The 18,488-nt window shown below is 49.8% G+C and overlaps 2 protein-coding genes across 2 annotated transcripts in view; one reads left to right on the forward strand and one right to left on the reverse strand.

Moving 5' to 3' along the window:
* LOC144509506 (uncharacterized) overlaps positions 1–18,488 on the reverse strand; it is a 91,426-nt gene that overhangs the window by 64,728 nt on the left and 8,210 nt on the right. Inside the window, 2 exon segments of the mRNA XM_078238412.1 lie at positions 1,856–2,121; positions 2,614–2,896. Of these exon segments, the coding sequence (XP_078094538.1) occupies positions 1,856–2,121; positions 2,614–2,896 (549 nt within the window).
* On the forward strand, positions 118–3,006 carry LOC144509047 (uncharacterized). The gene has a single exon (XM_078237330.1). It carries the CDS (start codon positions 118–120, stop codon positions 3,004–3,006), a length of 2,889 nt encoding a protein of 962 aa, XP_078093456.1.

An 18,488-nucleotide genomic window follows, 5' to 3' on the forward strand; every position in this document is an offset into this window, starting at 1 on the left:
ACTCAGGACTGGTCTTCACTGGGAGAAGGATTGCAGAGCATTGTGTGGAGTAGAGGATTGGACTGAAGAATCCGGGGGGATCTGGAGCAGTCGGAGACTCTGGGAGGACTGGTCAGTATGCTGTTGTGTGCAGGGAGGGGGCTGGCCGGGGTCTCTCTGCTCTTGCTGGTCTTTGGGGAGTTGTGGACGGCCAATTGCATGGTTTTCAGACACTGTGTGGGCGACCTGAGAAAGGCGTCTTTCTCCTGTACAAACAGTAATATCTCCCAGCTGACAGAGGCGGTCTCCGACCTTCCCCTGAACGTCCGGGTCCTCAATGTCTCCTTCAACGCGATCAAGGTTTTAGCTTCGCGGGAACTGTGCAATCTGACACAGTTGGAGTGTCTGAGGCTGGACCATAATCACCTGCACGTCATTCATCCCTGGGCTTTCTGGAATGTCAGCAAACTCCAGACCCTTAACCTGTCCTCCAACCAGCTTGAGACTCTCAGCCAAGGAATCTTCAAATTCCTCACCAACCTGACCAACTTAATCCTCGATCATAACAAGCTGACTGGTATCTCTGGGGATCTTGTCTTCCCATTGAAGAAACTCTGTGCTCTGGATATTTCCTTCAACAAGTTAGAGAAAGTTTCATCCCTTTTTGCTGCCCTCACCCATTCTTCCAGTCTCAGGACTCTATATGCTCGGCACACCAATCTCAGCTCTTTAGAAATCTCCCCCAAATTCCCTCCAAACTTGACCCACCTCTTTCTCGCCGGAAACCACATCTCCAAACTGCGGGCACCCCCCACCTTCCTGGCCAATATTGTCCACTTGGACTTGGCGCACAATAACCTGTCCAGGCCCGAGGAGCTGACCTCGGTCCATTTCACCAGCCTTCGCTCCCTCGACATCCAAGGCAACCCTCTGGACAGGGAGGGGGTTCTCCGCACTGTCGAGAATGTGAGAGCCCCCCTGAAGAACATCACCCTGTCCCACCTGGGTCTGAAGGACCAGGCGACATTGAAGAGCCTGTGCGAGGTCATCCGGCGGAAGGGCATTCAGGGCTTAGAGCTAGTGGGTAACAGGCTCCAGGTGGTAACTGAAGCCTTCAACAACTGTTCCAGTGTTGTGTCTTTGGATTTGTCCTACAACCGGATCAAAAAGCCGGACATTTTTGGCAGTTCCGATGTCCCCAGCAATCTGCGGATATTGAACCTTGACCATAACGTGATTCGAGACGTCTCGTTGTGTGGCCTAGGGCAAAATGTAAAAGGCAGCAGACCTGCGCCATGTCTAGAGAAACTGGAACATCTGTCCTTCAAATCCAACCACATTTCTGCCATTCGGTCGCATGCATTCCATCCTCTCAAGAACCTGCAATATCTGTCTCTGGCTTTGAATGAAATTAACTTCATAAACAGCACTGCGTTTGTGGGTTTGGTCAACTTGCAGCTGCTGTCGCTCACTAACAATGCAATAGCAGAGATTTTTCACAACGCTCTCACTCACCTCACCAGCCTACAGATCCTGAAGCTCAGAAACAACAGGATCCCGGTTGTCTACGACTTCACCTATTCCAGCCTCTCGAATCTAACCATCCTGGACTTGGGAGGGAACCACATTCAGAAGATCGAAAAGAGAGGTTTCCAAGGACTCAAATCTTTGAAAAAGCTTTATTTGGACAGAAACTGGTTGTCACAAATTTGTCCAGAGATGTTTGAAGATCTGGAATCGTTGCAAGTGTTGGACCTTGCCAATAACAAGTTATCGTTCAAAGTCACCCACTTACAATTCCCCCCATTCATTAATCTTGGCAATCTCCGGATGTTGAAGTTACAATCCCAGGAACTATTTGGCCTTAAAATGTTACCTCACAACCTGTTCGACGGGCTTCAGAAGCTGAAGGCACTTGATATCTCCAACAACAAGTTTATCAATCTCAATACTCTGCCCTTTCACCAGCTCACTAGTCTGGAGAAGCTGAGCATGAATGATATTTGCAATGGGTTCCAGACAATGCACAACTTGACTTTCGCCAACCTCGCCAACCTCCAGTACCTGTCCCTGGAGAATGTCGGGCTGGAATCCATCAACAAGGTCCTCTTTCAGAACCTGAGCAACCTCACTACGCTGCTGCTACAGAGCAACATGATCCGTGTCATCAAAGAGAAGGACATCCCCCCACTGCCCAACCTGAACTTCCTCGACCTGAAGTTCAACCCCATCTTTTGCGTTTGTGACAATCTTTGGTTTCAGCAATGGTCAATTAGCTCCAGGGTCCAGGTGGTTTCCTTCTACCAGTATCTATGTGTGGACCACGGGGTCGAGAAAACAAAGTTACTTGTGGAGTTTGACAGTTCGGTCTGCAATGATGGCTTCCTGGTTTTTTGTGGGACTGCCCCGGTTATCTTTGCTGTTATGATAACTGTTCTGATCTACCAGAAAGGCAAGTGGAACATCTACTATGGTTACTATTTGCTCCGGGCTTGGATTCATGAAAGCAAACTGCAGAGGAGTCGTACCAAAGGTTACAAATACGACGCCTTTATATCCTACAACTCAAAGGATGAGGCTTGGGTATTTGACCAACTAATGCACAACTTGGAGAACAAGGGGCCTCCATTTCACCATCTCTGCTTCCATCACAGGGATTTTGAAGTGGGCAAACCCATTGTAGAAAACATTGTTGATGCTATCTACAAGAGTAGGAAGACTATCTGCATCATCTCCAGGAGTTACCTTCAGAGTGAATGGTGCTCCATGGAGATGCAGGTGGCCTTGTACAGGCTCTTTGATGAACACAGTGATGTCCTCATCTTGGTTTTCTTGGATGAAATCCCTGGCCACATGCTCTCTTCCTACCATCAACTCCGTAAGCTGGTGATGAAGAAGACCTACATTAACTGGCCCACTGATGAGAACGGGCAGAAGCTCTTTTGGACCAAGTTAAGAGACGCTCTCAAGAAAGCACGTCGAGATTCTGAAGAAACGATTCATCAACTTACCCAGCACACGGTCTAATTCCAGAAAATAATGGAGGAACTCTGTGGCGCTGGCCCGAAGATTTAATCACTAACCTTTCCCCGATACGATCTGGGTTCAGGAACAAGAGGAGGCCATTCAGCCCCTCCAACTATCTCCTCCATTCAGTTAGATCATGGCTGATCTGTACCCTCGCTCCATTTAGCTGCCTTTGCTCTTAAATCCTCGATACCTTTACCAACAATTCCCATTATGCTTAGCTATGATCATAAGGTGGCACAGTGGTTAGCACTGCTGCCTCACAGCGCCAGGGACCCGAGTTCAATTCCTGGCTTGGGTCACTGTCTATGTGGGGTTTGCACATTCTCCCTGTGTCTGCATGGGTTTCCTCCGGGTGCTCCGGTTTCCTCCCACAGTCTGAAAGACTTGCTGGTTAGGTGCATTGACCTGAATGCTGCAATGTGGCGACTAGGGGATTTTCACAGTAACTTCATTGCAGTGTTAATGTAAGCCTTACTTGTGACTAATAAATAAATTTTTTCCATTGATTCCCAGTGTCCACACTTACCTGGGGAGAGAGTTACCACTCCAGGTGCTCCAGTTTCCTCCCACAGTCCAAAAGACGTGCTGGTTAGGTGGATTGGCCATGCTAAATTGCCCCTTTGTGGCAGGGGGAATTAGCAGGGTAAATATGTGGGGTAGGGCTTGGGCGGGAATGTTGTCGGTGCAGGTTCAATGGACCGAATGGCCTCCTCCTGCACTGTAGCGATTCTATTCTATGATTCTCCCATCACTTCTGGTTCCAGTCCACCTCGGTCTATTGGGATGAAAATCCCCTTTGCTGGCTGTAGGACTCCAATATGAAAGGGTAATCTGGGAGGTAGCGCTTCCACTGGCAGGAGGATGTAACTACCCTGTGACATGTTTACATGCTAGGTCCTATTTTAAACCCTAATGTAGGAATTCAGAAGGATAAAGTCTGGCAGAAATACATACAAAAGCAGAGTTGTTAATATGTCATTGATACATGTTGTATATTATTTGCCTGAAATGGTAGGGACTGAGTTAATATAGATTTATTGGTCTTCATGCCTCAATCACATCACTTAATCATATGGTGAGTAGTGTCTTTTTTTCCAGTGCGTCACATGAATACCTGAATAATACCTTGTTGCCGTCTCATTTATATATTTTTAAATGAAACACTTTTCTCTGTTTTGCTGTTTCTGGAACTTTTTATTTTCAACATTTGTTTTCGATGACCTTAGAATATCATGTAACAATTACACTGACTTCCAGAGGCTGGGAATCCTGCGGAGAGTAACCCACCTCCCGTCTCCCCAAAGCCTCTCCACCATCTACCAGGCACAAGTCAGGAGTGTGATGGAATACTCTCCCCTTGCCTAGACGAATGCAGCTCCAACAACACTCAAGAAGCTTGGCACAGTGGTTAGCACTGCTGCCTCACAGCACCAGGGACCTGGGTTCGATTCCCGGCTCGGGTCACTGTCTGTGTGGAGTTTGCACGTTCTCCCCGTGTCTGCGTGGGTTTCCTCCGGGTGCTCCGGTTTCCTCCCACAATCCGAAAGACGTGCTGGTTAGGTGCGTTGGCCGCGCTAAATTCTCCCTCAGTGTACCCGAACAGGCGCCGGAGTGTGGAGACTAGGGGATTCTCACAGTAACTTCATTGCAACATTAATGTAAGCCTTACTTGTGACACTAATCTCATGGAGTTTGTTCACAATCACAGGGGAACAGAAATTTGGACTTCCTCCAGCAGAGATAAGCTGTGGAGGAAATTTAAAACCCGAGATCTATAGGAATTTTTTTACTGGGCGCGAGTGTTAGGGTTTGTGAAACCACCGCAGGTTAAGATGCAGATCAGATATGATCAAATTGAAGGGTAGAACACAAGGGGCTGAATGGCCTCTCTGTGTTCCCATGTTGAAGATGCAGACTGTAAGCTTGCGATGCAGGGCCCTGCTCCCACTCTGGAGTCTTGCCAGGCGGGAACGGGGACTGTGGAAACAGGCCTGCAGCGGTATAACTCTGATCCCTTGACCTCCATCCGATCAGGCACTGTAAACAATCCAGCTCCCAAAGCCAATGCGACACTGCCATCAGCTGGCTGTCACAGTCACTGCAGCCTCCAGCCCCCCAATAAAAACCAGCTCCATCTGGCACCAGGAGTCATTTTATTCCTGAATCCTGGTCCATTTAACCCCAACTTTAGTCTCCCGACTGCAGCAGAAGGCAAGGAAATCCAAACTAAACTCTTATCCAGCTGATAGTTTCCAAATCAGTCACCACAAAACAAATGATAATCAGAGGCCGGTTGCAATCGATCAAAGTTTCAGGCTATTTATATATTTATTTGTGTTTTTTTTTAAATGAGGTTGTTTTGAACCTAGAATCACAGTGCAGAAGGAGGCCATTCGGCCCATCGAACCTGCACTGACAACAATCCCACCCAGGCCCTATCCCCGTAACCCCACATGTTTACCCTGCTAATCCCCCCTGACATTAAGGGTCAATTTAGCATGGCTAATCCACCTAACCTGCACACCTTTGGAGTGTGGGAGGAAACCGGAGCACCCGGAGGAAACCCACGCAGACACGGGGAGAACGTGCAGACTCCGCACAGACAGTGACCCGAGGACGGGAATCGAACCCAGGTCCCTGGTGCTGTGAAGCAGCAGTGCTAACCCACTGTGCTACCGTGCCGCCCTGTAACAATGTAAGATGGAGCCTAATGTTTAATCTCCATCGAACACAAGGAGTTCAGGGTATGGAGATTCGGGGAGTTGTGACTGGGATTAGAATGAGGTGGTGGGGGTGGGGAGAGGGGGAGGGGGGGAGGGGGTGTCGGGGTAGGGGGGTGGGGGGAGGTTGAAGGCGCAAAGCTATTTCCTCTAGCCCAAGAACAAAGAAGGACAATCTTAAAATTAGAACCAGGGCCACCTGTGAGTGAAATCACTTTACACCGGGTAATGGAAATCTGGAATTCTCTCGCTCAGAATGCTGTGGGTGTGGGGAAACGATATGGACGGATCAGAGTTTACAGATCAGCCATGGCTGACCAAGGGGCAGAACAGGCTCGAGGGGCTGAATGGCCTCCTGTTAAATTTGAGGTTTCCATCCTGCTGCAAAGGGCGGCACGGTGGCACAGCGGGTTAGCTCTGCTGCCTCACAGCGCCAGGGACCCGGGTTCAAACCTGGCCTCGGGTCGCTGTCTGTGTGGAGTCTGCACGTTCTCCCCTTGTCTGTGTGGGTGCTCCAAAGATGTGCAGGTTAGGTGGATTGGCTATGCTAAATTGCCCCTTAGTGTCCAAAGATGTGTAGGTTAGGGTTACTGCGTTAGGGTCTGGGTGAGATGCTCCACCAAAGAGTCGGTGCAGATTCAATGGGCCGAATGGCCTGCTTCTGCACTGTACGGTCTCTGTGATGCTATGATGCAAGTGCGGTTCCTCAGTGGCATCAGATCCACTCGGAATCTATTTATCCATTTAATCTTTAATAAACCAAGTGTTTGATTCCATGCTTAGAACATAGAACATAGAAAAAATACAGCACAAACAGGCCCTTTGGCCCACAAGTTGCGCCGGTCATGTCCCTAACTACCTAGGCTTATATATAGGCTTACCTATAACCCTCAATCCTGTTAAGTCCCATGTACTCATCCAGAAGTCTCTTAAAAGACCCTATCGAGTTTGCCTCCAGCACCACTGACGGCAGCCGATTCCACTCACCCACCACCCTCTGAGTGAAAAACTTACCCCTGACATCTCCTCTGTACCTACTCCCCAACACCTTAAACCTGTGTCCTCTCGTAGCAACCATTTCAGCTCTCATCCATCGTCTCTCCAAGGAGAAAAGACCGAGCTCCCTCAGCCTATCCTCATAAGGCATGCCAACCAATCCAGGCAACATCCTTGTAAATCTCCTCTGCACCCTTTCAATCATTTCCACATCCCTCCTGTAATGAGGCGACCAGAACTGAGCACAGTACTCCAAGTGGGGTCTGACGAGGGTCTTATAAAGCTGCATCATTATCTCCCGACTCCTAAACTCAATCCCTCGATTGATGAAGGCCAGCACACCATACGCCTTCTTAACCACTTCCTCTACCTGCGAGGCCGATTTAAGAGTCCTATGGACCCGTCCCCAAGGTCCTTCTGATCCTCTACACTGCTAATAGTCTTGAAGCAGACACAAAGTAGCAGCCCAACCCTGCAACAAAACTGACATTTTAACAGCATTACACTGGGATCTCCCTCTGCAATTAGCCTCCTTTCCTTGTGTGAATCCTCTCATACATTTTGTCTATTAGTATTGCTATTTTAAATGTTTCCCATAATGGCCTGTGATATTATCTCATCAATTAAGCATTTGTTGGCATCATCTTCCCAGGTTGGCTGCCAATGATCTCCAGCCCAGACTGTCCTGTCCTTATACATTCCATAATCGGTCAATTCTACCAACATCAGCCCACTGTGTGCTGTCCATTCTATCCATCGTCCTCATAGAATCATAGAGTCATAGAGGTTTACAGCATGGAAACAGGCCTTTCGGCCCAACTTGTCTATGCCACCCTTTTTTTTTAAACCCCTAAGCTAATCCCAATTACCTGCATTTGGCCCATATCCCTCTATATCCATCGTACCCATGTCACTGTCTAAACACTTTTTAAAAGACAAAATTGTACCCACCTCTACTACTGCCTCTGGCAGCTCATTCCAGACACTCACCATCCTCTGTGTGAAAAAATTGCCCCTCTGGACCCTTTTGTATCTCTCCCCTCTCACCTTAAACCTATGTCCTCTAGTTTTAGACTGCCCTACGTTTGGGAAAAGATGTTGACTATCTAGCTGATCTGTGCCCCTCATTATTTTATAGACCTCTATAAGATCACCCCTCAGCCTTCTACGCTCCAGAGAAAAAAATCCCAGTCTATCCAGCCTCTCCTTATAACTCAATCCATCAAGTCCCGGTAGCATCTTAGTAAATCTTTTCTGCACTCTTTCTAGTTTAATAGAAACTACACTTCCTCCTGTTTCCCTATCTTTTCCAATCTTCCTTTCAATAACTGTCTCCGTCTAAATGTGTGAACAAAGTATCCCATCTTCTCTCTTTGACGTTATGCACTGATGTTTTCTTTTCTCTGGCCACTTCTCTTACTTCCTCATTAATCTGTTTGTATATAATACAGGTAACACAGTGGTTAGCACTGCAGCCTCACAGCACCTGGGACCCGGGTTCAATTCCGGCCTCAGGTGATTGTGTGGAGTTTGCACATTCTCCCCGTGTCTATGTGGGTTTCCTCCCACACTCCAAAGATGTGTAGGTTAGGTGGATTGGCCATGTTAAATTGCCCCTTAGTGTCCAAAGATGTGCAGGTTAGGTGGATTGGCTATGCTAGATTGCCCCTTAGTGTCCCAAAGGTGTGTTGGTTAGGTGGATTAACCAAGGTAAATGTGTGGAGTTACAGGGATAGACCAGAGAAGGGGGCTGGGTAAGATATTCTGTCAGACAGTCAGTGCGAACTTGATGGGCCGAACGGCCTCATTTTGCACTGTAGGGATGTGGTGATTATGGAACATGAGTTATGTCCACATTTCAAATACATCCCACTGGTCAAAAGACTCTTTGCTTGTTGAGACTCAAGTACAGGACCAAGGATGTCTTATTGCAGCTGTACCGGGCCTTGGTGAGGCCACACCTGGAGTACTTTGTACAGTTTTGGTCTCTTCATTAAAGAACGGATATAATTGCCATAGAGGGAGTGCAGCAAAGGTTCACCAGACTTGATTCCTGGGAGAGCAGGAGTGTTGTACGAGGAGAGATTGGATCGACCGGGCCTGTACTCACTGAAGTTTAGAATGAGAGGGGATCTGAGTGAAACATATAAAGTTCTGAGAACTAGACAGATGGACACAGGAGGACACAGAGTTGAGGAGGAACTTCTTCTACAGAGTTGAGGAGGAACTTCTTCTCCCAGAGGGTGGTGAATCTCTGGAATTCTCTGCCCACTGAGGTGGTGGAGGCTACCTCACTGAATATGTTTAAAGCGCGGATGGATGGATTCCTGATCGGTAAGGGAATTAAGGGTTATGGGGATCAGGCGGGTAAGTGGTACTGATCCACGTCAGATCAGCCATGATCTTATTGAATGGCGGGGCAGGCTCGAGGGGCTAGATGGCCTACTCCTGCTCCTATTTCTTATGTTCTTATGTTCTTATGTCGTTTCCTCTGATTGGAGGGTCTAGAACAAGGGCTCACTGTCTCAGGATACGGGCAAGGCCATATAGGACTGAGATGAGGACAAATGTCTTCACTCAGAGGGTGGTGAACCCATGGAATTCTCTTATCACGAGGCAGTGGAGGTCAAGGCACAGGAATATATTTGGCAAGGAAAAAGATAAGGCATCAAAGGGTGTGGCATTGAGATAGAGAATCAGCCATGATTATATTGAATGACAGAGCAGGTTCAAAGGGCTGAATGGCCTACTCCTGCACCTAGTTTCTACGTAAGCAGTTTATGGATTATTTAACTCATTGCTATCTCCGTGACATCTCTCCGAATCTAAGAAGCTTAGAAATAGCATTTCGGCCTTTTGAGCCTGCTCCACTGTTCAGAACAATTCTGACTGATGTGACAGTGAGGTGCCTTTAAGAAATGTATCCATACAATGTCTCTTGTGAGGGGTATGTTTAAAACTTAGCTCTGGTTTACGTGGTGCCCATTTGTCTGCAATCTAGGGAGCTCCATGCTGAGAATGCAGAGGAGTAATTGGTTTTAGCTAACGGGGTGTTCGCTTCACTCGGAGGTAATGGATTTTTATTTATTTGCTTTTTCCCCCTGGGGTTTCAAAATAGGGTTTTGATTCGGATGATTGGCAGTCACATGTTAATGGGCAGAGCTAAGCTTGCAGGGAAAACTGTTTATAAAATCAAGAGCTGATTCTTCCTGGTTCTGAAAGAAGCAAGAGGTGTCTGTCTCTCTCTGGAGGCTGCTGTTTAGGGCTCTCAGAAGACAGGTATCTCTCTCTCTCTAAAAGGTGTTTAAAAAGCTCTCGGACTGTTAACAAGTACAAGGACATAAGCCTGTGTGTTGTCAATTGACTTGAGGGGTTTTAAGTATGTTAGAGGAATAGTAATTAATAGAATTAGGTAATCATTTAAGAGCTGTATCTTGTCGTGTTTAAGAATTTCTATTGGCAAAGGTTAAGCTAATTCATTTGTTATTGTTAAACTGTATTGTTAAATAAAGTTTGTTTTGCTAAAAGCTTCCTAGTGCGTCAATAGAATCACACCTGGAGTTAGCACTGCTGCCTCTCAGCACCAGAGACCCGGGTTTGATTCCAGCCTAGGGTCACTGTCTGCGTGGAGTTTGCACGTTCTCCCCGTGTCTGCGTGGGTTTCCTCCGGGTGCTCCCACACTCCAAAGATGTGCAGGTTAGGTTGATTGGCCAAGGTAAATTGCCCCTCAGGGTCGGGGGGGGGGGGGGGGGGATGAGCAGGGTAAATACGTAGGGTTACAGGATCGGGCCTGGGTGGGATTGTGGTCGGTGCAGGCTCGATGGGCTGAATGGCCTCCTTCTGCACTGTAGGGACTCCGTGATTCTAATCAGGATCCTTCCTCCATTTTTTGTTCGCTTCCAACTTCCATTCGAAATATTGAAGTCTCAATCCGCTCCCTTCACACAAACAACAGAGGCTTGGCTTTACGAATATGAACATTTATTTTATTCAAATTCACAAAGCGTGATAGAAGTGCCAGGTGCCTGCATACAATAATGCAAATTCATCAAACCTTCGCAAGAACAGCAACAAATCTCCAACGTACAATTTCCAAACACTAATTATCTTTACAAAAAAGTTACAAAGAAATCAGGGAATGAGAGAGGGGGGGAGCAGAAATCACAAAGTTCATTCAGAATTCATTAGATGCACTGGGATTCAAACATCGATTTACACTTTCAGAGACCATTTGAAAAGTTCGGTTGCTCCATTTCTCGCTGTACGGACTCTTATTGTTGGTAGCAAGTGACCCCCAACCCCCACCCCCCCCCCCCCCACCCCCTTCCTCCTCCTTTCCCCACAGGTCCCCTGGCCTCAAGAGATCTTCCTATGGCCTGAGCCTCAGAGGGAACAGGAACGAATATCATAACCAACTAATCCCGCTCACCCACACGGATCACCAAATTGCAATGAGGAGCTGGGACCCTGGTTGATTCTCAGATTCCACGCCCCCGCCCCGTCCCTATCAGCCAACGTTTGAGTGCAGTCCACACTGAGGTAGGCCAATTCAGTGGAAGACCCAAGATTCTTCCTAATATCTCAGTGTCTGTTATAGAGCTTCACATCACTGGCACCCCCCAGTCCCTTTCTCTCCCCCCCCCCCCCCCCGCCCCCCCACACCCCCCTCCCAGAGTGGCGTCCAAGGCAGAATGCAAACTCCTCGACACCATCACCCTTGGGCAAAACACAAAGAGGTTTGGCGAATGGATCACTTTCCTTCTATGGATGAATAATTGTCTCAATAATCTCAGTAAGACACTGAGCCTTAAACATGTCCAGAGGGGGCGCGTCGAAGGAAAAGTCAAGGCTGCTTAATTCAAGGCCTTTCACAGAGGTCTATCCTTCTCCCATCGGTCCTTTAGGGTCCTTCCTCTCTAACAACTTGCACCATCCAAAACCATTTCACCATTGCCGAAACATTGGATGTATTCAAGAGGCGGCTGGATATAGCACTTGGTGCAAATGGGATCAAAGGTTATGAGGGGAAAGCAGGATTAGGCTATTGAGTTGGATGATCAGCCATGATCATAATGAATGGTGGGGCAGGCTCGAAGGGCCGAATGGCCTCCTCCTGCTCCTATCCTCTATATTTCTATGCTTTCTATGGCTGCATCAGTTTGATTATATTTTTTAAATAACCTCCTATGAAGTCTAAGCCATTCGAAGATGCCCACTTGGAACAGATTGAAGATGCAGCTCCTTCACAATCTCACAGACCTTCGGGGAGACCCAGCCAGCTTGGTCAGGGCTGCCCTGCCAGCAGATCATTGGGACATTGACTCTCCAACACTCGCCACCATCAATCCTCATTCTTCTTGTGCCCAGCCCATCGTTACACAACTAGAAGGCATCAAATCCCAAAACCATCAGCTCCCACCCCTCCATCGACCCCCCTCACTATTTGGGGTGAGTTGGGGGGGGGGGGGGGGGAGCAAAAGAGCCAGATGGGGAGACGCACAGAGTAATGAGCACAACTGCCAACTGGTGGGAAATGGAGGCCCCAACTGCACAAGTTTATTTCAAAGGGCAGGTTTTTATAGGATTTTAAAAATCGCAGAATGTGGAAGGTCAAATATTTTAACCACGTTGGTCTCAGTCCGTCCATCCGCCCAAATCCACATCCTCATGTTCACTACACAGCCCAAGGTCGTCAAACAGGAGGAGGGTATTTGTTGACAGGTGGACAGAAAGGCCACCTCCCCCCCCTCCCCCCCCCCGCTCCCCCCCCTCCCCCCCCCGCTCCACCCCCCACCCCGAACACTTCCTTCCTGCTCGATATCTGAAAATATTTAACCTGGAGTTAAGCCCAGGGATTGGTCAGTTCCATCATCAAGCGGTTAAAAAAAAAATGACATTGCCAATAAACTCTTGCCAGCGACAGCAGCATTACTCCCCAAGGGCGACAACTCTCCCCCTCCCCTTCCCCCTCCCAAACCGCGCAGCCCCTATCCCCCAACCACGCAGCGTAGACCCCCTCACTCCAACCGCGCAGCGTAAGCCCCCTCACTCCAACCGCGCAGCGTAAACCCTCACTCCCCCAACCGCGCAGCGTAGACCCCCTCACTCCAACCGCGCAGCGTAGACCCCCTCACTCCAACCGCGCAGCGTAAACCCTCACTCCCCCAACCGCGCAGCGTAGACCCCCTCACTCCAACCGCGCAGCGTAAGCCCCCTCACTCCAACCGCGCAGCGTAAACCCTCACTCCCCCAACCGCGCAGCGTAGACCCCCTCACTCCAACCGCGCAGCACAAACCCCCTCACTCCCCCAACCGCGCAGCGTAGACCCCCTCACTCCAACCGCGCAGCACAAACCCCCTCACTCCAACTGCGCAGCGTAAGCCCCCTCACTCCAACCACGCAGCACAAACCCCCTCACTCCAACCGCGCAGCGTAAACCCTCACTCCCCCAACCGCGCAGCGTAGACCCCCTCACTCCAACCGCGCAGCGTAAACCCCCTCACTCCCCCAACCGCGCAGCGTAAACCCCCTCACTCCCCCAACCGCGCAGAGCAAACCCCCTCACTCCCCCAACCGCGCAGAGCAAACCCCCTCATTCCCCCAACCACGCAGCTCAAACCCCCTCACTCCCCCAACCGCGCAGAGCAAACCCCCTCACTCCCCCAACCGCGCAGAGCAAACCCCCTCACTCCCCCAACCGCGCAGAGCAAACCCCCTCACTCCCCCAACCGCGCAGAGCAAACCCCCTCACTCCCCCAACCGCGCAGCGCAAACCCCCTCACTCCCCCAACCGCGCAGAGCAAACCCCCTCACTCCCCCAACCGCGCAGAGCAAACCCCCTCACTCCCCCAACCGCGCAGAGCAAACCCCCTCACTCCCCCAACCGCGCAGAGCAAACCCCCTCACTCCAACCGCGCAGAGCAAACCCCCTCACTCCCCCAACCGCGCAGAGCAAACCCCCTCACTCCCCCAACCGCGCAGCGCAAACCCCCTCACTCCCCCAACCGCACAGCCCAATATCAAGGAATCAGTTCAAGGTGGCGGATTCTGAAATCCCAAAAACTACGGGATCAAGATGGAAACAAGTCCATTTGCGAACGCGGAGACCAAATGTGACCCAGGTCTGTTACAATAAGAGCCCCTGGGGCGAGAACAGAACATCTCCTTCATCCCAAAACATGAGGAAGTGTCACAACTCGATTGTCATTTTAACCAAGAGACACACTCGCGAACGAGTACCTTTACTCGGCAGTCAGTTAACGGGATGCATGCTCAAACTACACAATGGGCACAGCCTAACACACAGCAACACACAAACAAGACACCCCTCCTCCCCCAGGCCAACGGACACACACGCACCCCCCGCCGTTTCCATCAGATAAAACCTTCAGTAGCTTCAGAAATAAACCAAACCTGTTTATAAAATCCGGGCTAAACCCACATCGTTCAGATCCTGGTCCACGGAGCGAGTGTCCACCATGAAAAAGACCCGAATTTCTACAGCACCTTTCGTGAACTCAGGACGTCCCAAAGTGCTTTACAACCAAGGAAGTGCTTCCGAGGTACAGTCACTGCTGTAATGTGGGGAAACGCAGCTGCCAAGGGGCGCACAGCGCGATCCCACAAACAGCAACACGATAATAACCAGACAGCCTGTGTCTGAGAAGGTCATTGAAGGACAAATACTGTCCAGGGGAGAAGCTAATATCGCACTCCTTTTCAAAATAGCAAGGCAGGTCTTTAATGTCCACCTGAGGGAACAAAGAACAAAGAACAATACAGCACAGGAACAGGCCCTTCGGCCCTCCAAGCCCGTGCCGCTCCCTGGTCCAAACTAGACCATTCTTTTGTATCCCTCCATTCCCACTCCGTTCATATGGCTGTCTAGATAAGTCTTAAGGGGCCGGGGTTTAATATCAGATCCCAAAGACTGAGCCTCTGACAGTGCGGCACTCCCTCAGTACTGACCCTCCGACAGTGCGGCACTCCCTCAGTACTGACCCTCCGACAGTGCGGCACTCCCTCAGTACTGACCCTCCGACACTGCGGCACTCCCTCAGTACTGACCCTCCGACAGTGTGGCACTCCCTCAGCACTGACCCTCTGACAGGGCAGGACTGAATTAGGTAAAATTGAGCTTGAACCCACAACCTTCAGAGGTCAGAGGTCAATATTCTACAAGTGCGAGGGGACGGGCAAAAGATGATTCCCCTAAATAACAACATGGCTAATTGCAAACACGGGAATATCTACACTACTCTCTTCTCAACCCCGCACAGTCACTTAGGGAGCATTTTCCGGGGGTACAATGGAAGGAATTTTGCAAATTCCGAAATTTCAGCCCGTACGTTAAGACTGATATTAGCCAATGGTGCTCTCACTGAGGGAGGGTGCCATTCCTGGCTTTCTACTCCCTTTCCACTCAGTTACAAGCCCGTACCAACCAGAAGCTGCATTGCAAAGCCCACGGAAACGGGGCCAAGGGGAGAAAAATGTCTCCAAACTCAGCCCCAGCCTCCCGCACGGCCCCAGTGCAAGAAGATGACAAAGAAGTCAAATATTTCTCAGCTAAACCAGAACATGCACTCGTTATCAAGTGGCCCTTGCGACACAAACCAGAAACAATTAAAACACATCGGCCCTACCGAACATACCACTATTTATATATATATATAATTTTTGTTGCAAAAAAAAAATCAACTATTAACATCAACGCACTGGGCAGAATGCTCCCCTTACCCAACTGCATCTCTACACAGTTCACATCCAAAGAACATTCTACCACCTGCCTTCGCAACCATTCAACAAACTGGTCACTGACATAACACATCAACACATTTCCGGAGGGGGTGGGTGGAACTTGGCAACGTTCCCATTCGACTGGGGCAGGGGAAACACAGTTGGATAAAATTTCACGTAAATCAGAGCAACTGGGAAACTCTGGGGGCCGGGGGTTGGGGGGGGATATTCCCATCCCACCCGCCACGGGAATTGGGGGGTGGGCAGACCATGCATCTGTTGACTTCTGGTGGGGTTTTCTGGTTTTGGGATGGAGCGCAATCAGAAAATCCCGCCCTAGGTATCCGTGACTTCGTGCAACACCAATTAGTCTGAACATCACATCACCGACTGTGCAACAGCTCCCATTTCCCAAAAGGGGAATCTTTCCATCTTCGGAAAGGCAAACGGAGTCACAAATACCCAGCAACAAACCTGTCCCACTTTGGGAGACAGACGGGGTGCAGGAGATGGATACAGCGCCCATCACCCTTCCCCAATGCAGCATTCACCTCTTCCCCATTCTCACCACTCCAGGGTCTCCTGGTGGCACCCAGGGGGCGGGTTCCGTCCCACTGGAACCGAGACTGAGACAGGGCCGGTCTCTCTCTCTCTCGACATGGAATGTTTGAGGAAGCCTTGGATCAGCAGCTGGGACAACTGAGAATCTCGATCATCTAAAACAATCGGTCGGCAATTAAAGATGGCAAGATACGGATCAATATAATCTCTGCCACTCTGATAAATGGATCTGGAGTGGGCAAAACTGTCACCTGCTCAGACAAAACAGACTCAACATTCCAACGATCTGATGTTGGTGACAGGGGAGTCGGGAGTGTCTCATCTTGATGCCAGCCAGACCCAAATAATCAGCTGCTGGACTGTTTCCCGATCGAAGCTCAGCGATTAATGTTTCACTTCCAACATCCCCCTTTCCGATTCTCCCTCCGTGTGAGCAGCCTGCAGACATTCCGAGCTCTCCGAACATCCCGCACTCCCGTTCAAACCCGGCTCTCCAATTAACCCCCCCATCAAAAACAACATTCCAGTGCACAGGACATTCACAGATTAGAACACTGCAGGAGGCTATTCAGCCCATCGCCTCGGTGTTGGCCGATATCATACGGCCTCCAACTCAGCTGGAATATTGGGTCGGAGCTGAGGAGCATCCTCCGTCCAGGGCTCCTGGATGTCCCAAAGATTGGAGGTTAAGCAGCCTCGAGACCGGGTGCCCCTTGACTCCGAGACCAACCCTGCACTAAGATTATGGCACTAAGTGAGTGTGGCCAAAGCCAGGCTCCTGTCGCTACCTCAATAAAACTCTTGCCAGTTTCTCTCTCCAACTCCTCCATGTTCCCATCAGCAACCTGCCCTCAAGCACCACAATCGCATGTTTGTGGGAGCCAGAGAATTGTACAACAGCTCAGGACTCCGCCCGAGGTATCAGGTGCTTGAAGATTAATTTATTCTGCATCGCCGTGTCAGGCCCCAAAGGCACAAGTCAAGCAGTTTCTTTAAACCTGGTTCCCAAAATAAGCCTGAGGCACAGAATCCAAAACAGAAGGTGAAATAAACCCTTTCCAGAGAAACCCCCCCCCCTCAATGTGGTCCCTCAAGAGGCGCAGGGAGGAGAGCAACAAATCAAGGCTACGGCCACTCGCAATCAACAAGAATGTCCCATCTCAACTCTTACTGGAGAAAATACACAGGGCGCCCACAGCCTGTCATATACACGGGGAACCGTTGCTCCATTCTTCCTCACTCCTTTCCTACAGCAGGCGGGTTGACCTGGCTTTCTGGCCATCCCCAGCTCTGTGCGATCCGGTCCCAAACAGCCGGCAGGCTACCTGACAACCCGGCGCACACCAGCCTTACCAAGCACCCAGGCTCCGCATAAAGGACCAGCTTTAAAAGCACTTCTTACACCCAACAGTTGAATCATCAGAATAAGGGGTAACAATCAGCTCTGCTCCCGAACCTGCGCATAGATTGTTACCACCAAACTGTGAACCATTTCCATTCCCCCCGCACCACCCCCCCTCCCAAACCCATCTCCTATAAGCTTTATATTGTGCAATAAGACAAACTTTAAATGTCAGCCTGGTCTGTTCAGCGACAAGCCTCTCCTATATCAGTTCATCATCACGTCACATAACGTTACACATGGATCTGACTCTCTGTGGAAAACCCCAGCAGAGGAGACGCAACAGAATCAGGAAAGTGGCCCCGCTTGGGGGGGGGGGACGACGGACACGAGACAAGACTGTCCTGTCCTATAACCCACGCGCCGGAGACGGGGAGTCAGTCTCCAACAACTTCCCCAGCAGTCGAGGGATCTTAATTTCACACTTAGTGAGAGAGACATGTCCCACTGGGTGTCCCCTCCCCACTGACAGCTCCGACCCCCCCCCCCCACCCCCCACCCACCACACTGACAGCTCCGACCCACCCTCCCCTCCCCACTGACAGCTCTCCCCCCCACCCCCCCCCCCCCCCCCCCCACACCCCGCCAAAGGAAACACACACAAAACAATCCTTTCCGAATCTATAATTCCCAAACCAGACTGGGTCTAAATCACAGCTATCCCTCGGCACTAAAACAGAATCCTAACTAAGAAGTGCGTTCAGCTTTTTTCTTTCCTCATAAAATAAAAAGTTAATTTGTATTAAAAGTTTATTGCGACCTTTTTTTTTTTAAAAAGAAAGGTCGCCGGGAAGGTTTTAGCCAGCTGAGGTGAGCTGCTCTGCAGAGATGTTCAGTGGGTTCGCCCCGTCCCCGGAAAGTGGCTGTTGTCTGCTTCAAATAAAAAAGGTGTCAAAAAATAAAACCGGACAAAGCTGAATAACCAGATAAACAGAAAGACCCAAAATCCGAGCTCTGCATTGCCAATTCTGTTTCCGATTCTCAGCAGTCGCAGTTTCGCTCTCTGTCTCAAAGCTTTTTTTTTGTGTTTAAATGATAACTAGTGTCATGAAAGCTCCC

Source organism: Mustelus asterias, chromosome 21, assembly GCF_964213995.1.
Source record: "Mustelus asterias chromosome 21, sMusAst1.hap1.1, whole genome shotgun sequence".
Lineage (NCBI taxonomy): Eukaryota > Metazoa > Chordata > Chondrichthyes > Carcharhiniformes > Triakidae > Mustelus > Mustelus asterias.

Coding starts and splice junctions, on each gene's coding strand:
- LOC144509047 (XM_078237330.1), top strand. CDS start 118: ATGCTGTTGTGTGCAGGGAGGGGGCTGGCCGGGGTCTCTCTGCTCTTG.